Source organism: Branchiostoma lanceolatum, chromosome 18, assembly GCF_035083965.1.
Source record: "Branchiostoma lanceolatum isolate klBraLanc5 chromosome 18, klBraLanc5.hap2, whole genome shotgun sequence".
Classification (NCBI taxonomy): domain Eukaryota; kingdom Metazoa; phylum Chordata; class Leptocardii; order Amphioxiformes; family Branchiostomatidae; genus Branchiostoma; species Branchiostoma lanceolatum.
In genome coordinates this window covers 1,383,579-1,394,705 of record NC_089739.1, presented here as the reverse complement: position 1 = coordinate 1,394,705, position 11,127 = coordinate 1,383,579, and the positions used below count along the sequence as shown (strand labels likewise).

The 11,127-nt window shown below is 39.4% G+C and overlaps 1 protein-coding gene and 1 non-coding gene across 2 annotated transcripts; both read left to right on the top strand.

Moving 5' to 3' along the window:
* Positions 1-2,168: 2,168 nt before the first annotated feature.
* Trnad-guc (transfer RNA aspartic acid (anticodon GUC)) lies at positions 2,169-2,240 on the top strand. The gene has a single exon. It is a non-coding gene; the product is annotated as a tRNA-Asp (tRNA).
* A 277-nt stretch (positions 2,241-2,517) lies between these two features.
* On the top strand, positions 2,518-7,906 carry LOC136424459 (uncharacterized). Its single transcript, XM_066413063.1, has 7 exons — positions 2,518-2,765; positions 4,039-4,083; positions 4,771-4,872; positions 5,142-5,249; positions 5,614-5,715; positions 6,391-6,495; positions 6,996-7,906. Exons 1-7 carry the CDS (start codon positions 2,675-2,677, stop codon positions 7,106-7,108), a joined length of 666 nt encoding a protein of 221 aa, XP_066269160.1. The 5' UTR covers positions 2,518-2,674; the 3' UTR covers positions 7,109-7,906.
* The last annotated feature ends 3,221 nt before the right edge of the window (positions 7,907-11,127 follow it).

Genomic DNA, 11,127 nt, shown 5'->3' with positions numbered 1-11,127 from the left:
AATCGAATGTACATGTAGTAGATACATCAGGACCAACTACCTACATGTTTGTGTAAGTCCTCCTATTTGTGTGCACATACCATAATCTGTACTGCATTTATAAACAGTTGTAATAGTAATAGATGGAAATGCTTTCTTTTTGTATTTCATAGTGCCATAAAACTTTTTATTCATGAAATATCTAAGCTAGAGCATAGCTCACGCATAGAGTAGCCAAGGAGAATATTTCATATCGCAGCTTGCTTAGCAATGCAATTTTTTTACAAAGAGTGCCATCTTGTATATAGAATATAAATGATCTTATAAGTAGAACCCTTCATAGACATTCCTTACGTAAAAGCTATCTTTTATAACTTTTCTACTTGAGCAATTTTGACAATCTTTGAGAGATTCTATTTTCTTGACAATCAATTTTACTAAAACGTTGCTGTGTGTTGCTGTGCTTTTAAGCATTCTATTAGTTACATAACAAAAGTATTTACTTAAGAGACCAAATGCGACCACATTTCTTAATCAAAGTAAAAACAAATGTATAGTGTTCTATAATCAAAGACATGGTAATTGCTAATGCCAAATGTAGAGTATATGTACTGAAACAATCGTGCCATTGTATGGTCATTTTAGGAATATAACTTATTGTGATTTCAACAAAATTTGTAAAATATGTAAGACTGGCATAGGCTAACTTTAACATCTATGTGTAGCCAGATGAATACTGTTGAGACTCAAGTAATGTTTACAGGTCTTTGAATTAATGCTGTGTTTAAACAAGGTGCATGCAGCAAGCGCAGCAAAGAGAAAGAAGCACAATAAGTAGTTTTTTTTATAAAGGTAATATTTCAAGTCTAAATTACACATTTCTGTTCCTTTTTACATTCCTCTACAGTATATTGTATACTTAACCTATGCATCAGATAGGAATTGCTTCAAAAATTATACATTTCAAATATTATACTGTAATTGTACATTAATGATCACAATGTACCAGTATGCAGTTTTTGCTATGCAGTGAATATTCACAGTCAATTTCAATTAGTACTAGTATCATTATAAGGTGAAATACAAGTACTGCTATCATGGCATTTGAGACAAATACTAGTGTACTGTCGGCTAGATTATTCTTTTGACATAATAGGATTTTGTTTGCAAAATTTAATCAACGCTTTAAACAAAAATCAGTGTTGTATAGAGGAAGAGATTTTATAGATTTTTCTACTTTTTCAATAGTGATTCAATCTAATGTGGAATTTGCTATTGATACTAAATGATAATGTCTAACTCTATATTTGCTATACTGAGGAATGATTTAACTTGTAATTGACATAACTTGAAAATGTTGGACCAAATTCAATGATGTTTTAGCAGTAGAATTATACAAGGACCAAATCACATTGAGTGTGAATGAATTGATTGTATTTTGCAATTTTATAAGTTAACATAAACATTGTTGCAGGAAATTCTTGGCTTTGTCTTATGTATTAATGTTGGGTTTAATGATCAACTTATCAAAAGGAATTATTTTGTTTTTTGTCACCGAAATGATCAGTTAGAAAAACATGACCATTTAGCCTCCCCAATATCTGCTTTGAGATTAAGAAATGGTACCTATATATGGTTAGCCTGGATATCAGACCCCCAAACTCTGAAATATCTAACGTTAGATATTTTAGAGTTTGGGGGTCTGATATCCAGGCTAACCATTCCCCAGTAGACCGTACCAACTTTATTTTACAAGTCACATCCTTATGATCCTAGCGCGCTTTTTGTCTCGTATTGTTCCTCCTAGATTTTCCGTGCCATTAAAATGACATTCTAAAATGACATTTTAAAATGACATTTATTAAAGCTTCAATTTAGCGAAGAGTTTGTAAAATCAATAGATATCCACAAGATACCCTAGTATAAGTTTATTATGAACACGCAAACAGATGGTAAGCGCCCTCTGGTGGAACATATACCAACTGCATCACTGAAATGCTCTCAAAACACAATACTTATACATGTATATACGATATATGTATGATATATCATATATGTAGTAATGTCCATTGTTTAATAGAATAATCGGTCGATCGATTTTTATTGATCGATCGATTGTTTTTATCAAATGATCGATAGCTCACGAGCTCAAATATTTGGCGGCTATTTTGCAGCCTCGTCTCAGCCAATCCGTGTTAGTATAGTGGTGAGTATCCCCGCCTGTCACGCGGGAGACCGGGGTTCGATTCCCCGACACGGAGAGCTAATTTTTTCTTAAATTTTCATTCCTTTTTCTTTCCTCTTCCTCCTCAGTTTGCAACTTCCTAATATAGACTATCTATATCGGTTTTTCCTGTACATTTTAGCATCTCATATTTTACCCCACATGTATGATTGATTTTGTGGAAAACATACTTAAAGTTAAACACATTCATTTTGGCTTAAGACACTGACAACAGGCAGTCGGCCTAATAAACAACAACGGCAACAAACTATCAATCCAAGCGTGGTGAAACATGATCCGCACACGTTGTCTTTACAGCGACCTGACGTGACCTTTGCACGGCTAGTTGGACAGGTACTCTGCTTTGACCTGTGGGTCGTCTGACGCTCTGACAACAACAAGTCGCACACAGGTAGAACAACCGCGTTTTCTGTGAATCAGGACAACAGTCTACGTAATTAAGGAGCAAAAATGGCCGGTGCAACAGTGACTTCACGTTTTTCCCACCCGATCCTTGTGACTGCGGCTCTGTTTGTCCTACTGCAGCTGACGCTTAGTGTCGGTAAGTGTAACAACCTTATGTTTGCGCAGTCGCAATTTCTAAATGGTAGAATTTTCAGCTAAGCTATGACAGAAAATTTTGTGCCAAGGATCAATGACAAGCCTTTTCTGTCATGAAACTGCTGAATCTTGCACGGCAATTCAACGACTCTCCAATGAATGCTGTTGGAAACCTGTCGTGTGATCCCCAGAACTATCGTACGATGGAACTAGTTGCCACCAATTACTGTAGCGTAGTACTAGTGCTGCGTGCCGGTACTGTGTACCGGTACTGTACCGTAGAAATTGATTAGGTACAGGTCCAAAATACCGAATCATGAAGTACCGGTACTGTACCGATATAAATTTACACCGACATGTGCTTATTTTGTTACTGATCTCCTAACCTCATGGCCGCATGCAACACTGCGTAACTAATATGCAACAGATCATTCAGGCAGGCCGGGAGTTTTGGTAGCAAGGCCAAGGGAGTTTGGCGGTAGGAAAACTAGTTATGTTCTTTGAATGAAGATACTAACAAGTTGTAAACAGTTTATTTATGTTTCTGTTAATATTGAAGAAGTTCAGAAAAAACACATGTAATTTTTTCAAATTGTTCAGGTACAGGTACAGGTACAGGTACAGACCTGTACCTAAACCTTTGTACCGGTACCTGTAGCTGATGTTACGTTTAGGTACGCAGCACCACTGTAGGGCCATCTTCATTAGATACGCTGAGAAAGCACAGGACATGGTTAGCAAAATCATGAGCTTTGTAATGGACCCTAGTGAGTCACCATAATCCACTCTACCCCCCCCCCCCTTCCTTAATATGTTATTTAGTTGTTTAACCGGTTTAACCGCCCTTTGGCCTAACCTCTAAACTGTGACGGTTCAAAATAAACAATAGTAGGTACAATGCTCCAGACTAGGGCATAGGGCATATCTTCTAATACCGCGATCGACCAGAGGAGTTCGAATTCGTTCTGTTGCCTGTGTCTCGCACGACTTGGGCCCCGGAAGTAGAACTGAATATTCGATGTTTTATTTTGATATTTTGATTTTGATATAGCGATGGGCGAAGTTCTTATCGAGGACAAGTTGTGCTATCAACCGCGTACAAATCAAAATGGGTCAAAAGCCGACTTGCAAGACATTGTGACGATGTGTCCCAAGGTCGCACCTGGGGCACATGTAGTATTAAGGTCACATAAGTTAGCACCGAATGGCAGACTGTCAATGCGATACAACCAATTATCAAAATGAAGAATAACAATGAGCATATTTGTTTACAGAACCAGCAACAGCACAAACTACTCCATTGGTGACGGGTGCGCCTGGTAAGGATGTCTCTGTTCAATAAGATTTAGGACTACCCCTGGTCATGACTCATCCGTTTGGATGCTTGTAGGAGTACAGGGTGGAGTAAACTATCATAATGTATAATAATAACTTTATTGCACAACAATTGTACAAGGTACAAAGTATGTCATTCACTGGTACATAGATAACATTCTATTAGGCTTACCGATTTATCTAATACAACATTATATAATAGTCTATCTTATACAATATGGTGAAGCAGTCTATCTTATACAATATGGTGTAGTAGTATGGGATGACAATGGTATTTTATAATCATTGGAGGAGTTTCTTACGTCTAGACATTCTTTGATATATTTCCCAATGTATACCATGCATGGGTTGTCGCATGTCATTATGTACTTAAATTTGCTGTTCAAATCCATTGAGATAAATCCTGGTAAATCCGACGATAGCACTGAGTATAGTGAATTACGTATATCGAAATATTTGGGACATCATATTTAAGAATGGACGGGACTGTTTCGATGTGGCTAGTGACTGGCGGTGGTTGCCTGTACCAGATTTTAGTACACACATGATGGCATTTGACATCTCCCTTGACCACACAGGGCTATTTCCCTTTCTGAACAGTTTGACAAATTCTGGGCCAAATTGCTTTTATAATTAGTTGACAGACTTGTATGTTCTTTCCGTCGTTTCAGACCCCAATAGGGAGTTACGATCTGAGATTCTGATCGTGTTCGAGCTTCAAGCTGTCTGGGCGCTGATCGTGATGGCTGTCATACTGTGGGCAGAGTCAAGAGGCGAGTATCTTACAGGGAATTACGACGGGGAGAGTTTAAGTGTGTGTGTGTGTGTGTGTGTGTGTGTGTGTGTGTGTGTGTGTGTGTGTGTGTGTGTGTGTGTGTGTGTGTGTGTGTGTGTGTGTATCTGTGTGAGTGTCTGTACATATGTGTGTGCGTGTATGTGTGCATTTATGTTTGTGTGAGTGTGTTTATATGTGTGTGTGTTTGAAAAGAACATTGCAGAAAGTTAAATACTCAAACTTTAATTCTGTCTTTCTTTCTTGCAGACCAATGGGAGGTGGTAAAACACGGCAGCAGTGTCGGTCCTCTGGCCGGAGTTGTGATATCGGTGGTTGTGATCGCGTTACTAGTGGCTCCGCCTAACAATGGGACTGGTAGGTACATGTAGCTCTTGTTTCTTCGGTAAGAAGCTCATTTTTGGGGTACCAGTAGCGGCTTTAACGGTGTTTTTTTCGCTCTAGTAGGACAACTCATGACGCTATGGATTGTAAACAATGTTTTAAGATTAAGTTCAGTAGGTGGTTGGGCCATGAACTATCGAAGAAATAAAATGAAATTAATGAAATTTTATATCATGCCACCTGGCGGCTTTCCTTAGTGCTGCAACAGAACTTCTGTTTTTTGCATGCTTTGGGCATAATTTTCTGGTCCTAGGTAGTTATTGTGCTTGGAAAGAAATGTCAAAAGATTGGACCCTCAAGCAACTTCTGAAACTACGTTTTGATTTTTTTTTATCAGGAGCACAATCTGGTTTCACCACCCTCCTGACGCAGTCCTGTGTCGCAGCCGGATTATTCATCGGTGGGGCCATTTCGGGTTTCCTCACCAAAAGGCACATTGGTGAGTTTACGGAACAAGCGACTCGTCTAATTATATATATATAAAAACAGATGCCATTACCAAAAATTTGATTTTTTTTCTTAGTATAGAGCTCACGTCATACACAACCAGGAGAAATTTACCTACAGGTTTTTCGGTGACCGCCTGACACTTTCCTTCTGATGATAACGAAGAATGGTTGTTCTTCGTACTGCAGCTAGGTGTCGCTGCTGCACTACGAAGAATGCGGTCCCAAATGTGCCTCATCTTGTATCCTCCCTCAGCAGTATCGCCACTAGCCTGAGTACCATCCTCTGTAGTAACCACTATAGCTCTCTTTTACCTTGCTTACCACGGATTAGCAAACGAAAGGATTGAGCCAGCGGTTATGACGGAGGCTGGTACCCAGGATAGGACGCCACTATCTTGCTTCAAGTGTTTTGTTCCGAGGTTTTTATACTTCTCTGGTTCCAGGCGTGGGGCCGAGGTTCTCTTACGCTAGTAGGTAGCAGAAATCTATATCTAAAATGCTGCAAGTAGGTAGCGCAACTGCAGGCGAAGAATGCGGTTCCAAGCGTAACTCATCTTGCCACCCCCCACCCCCCTTCAATGTTTTCGTCCTAACAAAAGCCAATGCTTCAGTTTTTAATTTGCGGGTTTTGTGACTTATTTGTTTTCTTCTTTTTTTGTCTCCAGGAGTTGGACCCAGGTTCTCCTACGCCACCATGTCCCTACTGATCGCTGTGGGATTAATGACTTCAATCTCCGGAACTGTTAATGCGGCCCTCAGAGTAGGACAAGGTAGTTAGATGAACCACTCTATACATAACATTTTACATCCCGATATGAAAAAGTGAAATCTCCGAAAAACATTGATTTACTGAAAAACGTCAAACTCTTGTACTTGATCTCTCTGTTTACGATATCGTCTCTCTCTTTCTCTGTCTCTCTCTATCTCTCTCTCTCTGTTTCTCTCTCGATCACTCTCTGTCTGCCCCTCTCTGTCTCTCTCTTACTCTTTTCTCTCTCTCTCTCTCTCCCTCCCCCCTCTGTCTCTCCTTCCCTTCTTTTCCGTTTATTTGTAGAGTTTGTAACCGTTCTACTCGGTTTCTGTACGTTTATGATAATAGGAAGCTTCCACATCAGGTCAAGCCCGAACCTATCATACTCAATGGGGTCTTTCATAATCGAACTTCTATCAACATGGTCTATCAAGAGCAGTTCAATTTAGGAGGGAGTATACTGTACCATCGTTACATTCATTGCAACATTTAATTTCATTACATTAAACCATCTTTCAGACGGCGGCCTAGCTGGAGTTATCCTGGGTTCTATCTGCATGTTCCTGTGGGTCGTGGCCTTTGCCTGGTACATGTACCGCGTCTGTACGTGTGGCAGGGGGCAGGCAGCTTAACAAAGGTAAGTGATCAAAATATTCCAAAATCTGTTTTTAACGTTCTTAAACACAGAGCACTTTATATGGCTTCAAACTCGAATTTAAAAAAACGCCATTTTTTTCGTCTCTATTTCTTTGTTCGTCCAACCTTCGCTATTTTCTAAAAGCTCTTGTTCTGTCCTTGGCATCATGTAGTATCACAGGACGTGCTTAGGTGATTCCTACGATCTCTAACTGTTATTTTGGGCCAAAGCTATTCTATTACCAAATGTATCACTTCTCTTTTTCATTCTGTCATTTTCTACAGAACGCCGGCGTCGCTGAGGGAAGAAAGAAAGTGACCGACGCCGCCACAGCAGGATAATCCGTAAATAATTTCGTCAGGTTGGAGAATGACTGAATAGCAAAGCTCTTTTATTTACAACCAAGTATTTTCAAGAGCCAACGTTTCGATAACTGTCATCTTCATCAGGGCAATACTGACTTGTTCACAGTGCACTGAGCTAAGTGTCACTACAAACAATGCTGTCCCAAATGTATATTAATGTTACATTGATAGACATTGCTCATCAACTGTGGTGAGATGATGCGGTTCCAAATGTAAAGTACAGTTGTAAACATTATCATTGTTATTGTTGCTACATATTGTCTAATGCTTGAAAATTGTGTTCAGTGTACCGTAGTGACATAACAGCCGCCATGTTAGTCGGTTAAACTTGATAGAGTCTATTTGCATGCGAGTAATATGTAATTATTTAGCACATAACAAAGACATCCTAAGCGAAAACAATAATAAAGATGTTATCCTTAGTCCTACATTATATGTTCATTTTCCTTGTTTACCAATTCGATGGACCTGATTTGTACTCACTACAGTTTCCTTTCCGTTATATATTGTGCGTATGTAATGACAGGATCCGTGATATTCATGTTCCTTATAGTATGTTTTTATTGTCTACACATATTGTTGTTATTTTTGTTTATGTGAAAATGCAATGAAAAAAACAATACTATAGATAGTAATATAACTCTGCAAGGGTGGCCGAAAGCTTGCAATCGTACATATTAGCCACCCCACTAGCCTAACCTGTAGCGTACATAAAATAAATCAAGTATTGAATGAAAATGAGTTTTTCGTTATGAAAAAAAAAATCAAATATTGAAATTAATATTGCCTTTGCATTTTGGCATCTCATCTTTTAGCCCTATACGCATACTTTTTCACAGACACTGGCAACAATCAAAGAAAACAGCCGGAGTAACAAACAAGTTACAGCAACATGTAACGTTGGGTAACATAAATTCGTAGGGTACTTAAATTCGGGATTTTTCGAAAACGGGGTATTTAGGGATATGTGCTAGATGCAACATCAGTAATACCGCTAGAAATGCAAACTTGACAGACTAACATATTCAGAACACTGTCTGAAAAGCTTCGATAAGCATGCATTAGAAGGCGACGAGGACAAAAACTCTCCGTCCCTTATTGGAACAGTCTGAGGGCTTCGAGGGAGAATCACACTACATCGTTGTCGGCTGGTTTATAAGACAAATGTTACATCCGCTTCCTGCTAAACACAATCATTTACAAGACAACTTATTTTCTTAAAATTGCTGACCTGCAATTGGACTCTAAGTGTGATCAATCATCAAAACCCCTCTTTGTTGCTACAACCTACGGCACGTGTATTTTCCCGCCGCCATATCATTACCCAGAATCCTGTTGTCAAGCAGACGACAAAGGTTTGTGAGGAACACTTTTTTGTCTAAATGTTGCGTGTGATTGTGGCCTGAGGACGATATTTTCCTCAAAGTTTGCTCCTAACACAACAAGGAATACATGGACATAGTAGTATTATCAATGCTACGGCATCCGGCTAACTTGCCATGAATAATGTAAACGTTGCCATGACGGTGGATGTCGACTTTGACGTTCTATAGCTACCGACTCAACACACGGGTTGTTCCCGTAGGCCTGATGTGTGCGGTACGGCCGTTTTTTTCGTGTATTTTTTTACTTGGACACTTCTATATCCATAGCACTCTCCTCAAGCCAAGGATGGAACGAATAGCTGCTGTATAAAATGTAATTAGCGGTAAGATATTCAAGACGAATCTTCTCTCCCGAATTAATGTTCACCCCTGTCCGACAGCACCGTCATTGTGCGTGCAGCGGACGGTAGTTTCAAGTTGAAATATTCTGGTGTCAGCAGCACTAGAGACAAAATCTACCATATATATGATTAGTGCAAAGATAGTACATGATACTGACAGAATAATAGAAAAAAAGGATGGTTTATTGTTCTGCTAGATTGATTTCAGTCAATCATTATCGGAAAAATCCCGAATTTATGTTACCCAACGTTAAGGTTAAAATTAACCTCCTTGCTATCAAGCCGAGAATGGTGAAACATGATCCGCACGTTGTCTTGAAAACGACCTGGCGTGACCTGTGTCCGGCTAGTTGGATAGAAGTATTGACATGGCGGTCCTCTACAACAAGCCGCACAGCATGAAAGAAGAATAACCGGTTGTGCTACCGCATTTTCTGTGGATCAGGACAATAGTATACATAACTGGGGCAAGTAAAAATGGCCGGTGCAACACTGACGAAGCGTTCTTCCCGCCCTTTTCTTGTGAAGGCGTCTTTGGCCGTACTACTGACGCTAACGCTCAATGTCGGTAAGTGTAACCTTTGTCACAATTTCTGTGTGGTACAGTTTTGAACGAAGTTTTGACAGAAAAGTTTGTTCCAAGGAGCAATGACAGCCTTTTTCTGTCACAAGATAGCTTTATCTTGTAAGAAACGCCCACAACTGTCCTATGAACAATGGCATTGCAAACTTGTCGATCGTGCGATCCCTATAGCTAGAACTACCATAGAGTGGAACTCGTTGGCACCAAATATTAGTGTCTCTGGAAGTGTTGTTAGTATCTAATGAACTAATGAAGACACCACTACAATAGGAGTGTCCTCATTAGATAATAACAACACTTTCAGCTACGAGGGTGATCCATTACGTTTTGCCTTTTGCTTCATAACAGGCTCATTTTTTCATCAAATGAGTTGAAATTTGGCTACAATGTAAAGACACATATTGTCTTTGGGCTGATATATCTCAGTTTGTTGTTCAAATTTTCATGACAGACTGAGCTGATTTCAAACTAACCACACCCTAGTTAGTCCGTCGGAAGCAAAGAGCAGCACAAGGGAGGTTCAATTACCGTGTAATTAAACATTGCTCTGACCCAACTGTAGCCATTGTAGGGGACTGAAACTGCACATGTATCAAAAGCCATACTTCTATAAGCCACATGCTAATTTTCATCTCTATGATCTAGTCAGTTTTTCTATTTTCGTTTCTAGAGTGGAGTGAGGTATGAGTTGAATTCAGAGCGGTCGTCAGGGTCCTGAATAACCATTATGTTCACCATAGCTTAAGAGGAACGAAACTTATTATAATTTGTGGTCTTTAAACACTCAATAACTGAGTAAAATTTCGTTCCTCTGGATTGATGGAGAAGTTATCTACAAAACCTTTAATCAACAGATTACGAATTCGGCTATGAATTCAACCGCCTCTAATATCACACCTCACTCCATCCTAGCAGCTGTAAAACAATGACTATTAAGATTTCAGAAATGAAATTTGGCATGTTACCTAAAGAGACATTCGTCATTAAACATATGTTATTTCAGCTTCTTAGACTAATCGTAAGTGACTCAGAGAGGAACTGATCTTGCTTCCGACGGACTAACTAGGGTGTGGTCAGCTTGAAATCAGCTCAGTCTGTCATTATGACATACTAACTACATCATGTTAACATGATGTAGTTAGTAAAAACGTTGTCCGCGGAGCTTTGTAGGGACCCTAGCCCAATCTACCCTCCTACAGTTTCATCATTTTTTCTTCACCTCAAGTTGTGCACGGACTTTTCAACCAAGTAAATGTCAAAGTGTAGTAGTGAGGTCATCTAAGTTAGCACTGAATGGCAGACTGTCAATGTGATTCAGCCTATGAACAAAACTTACATAA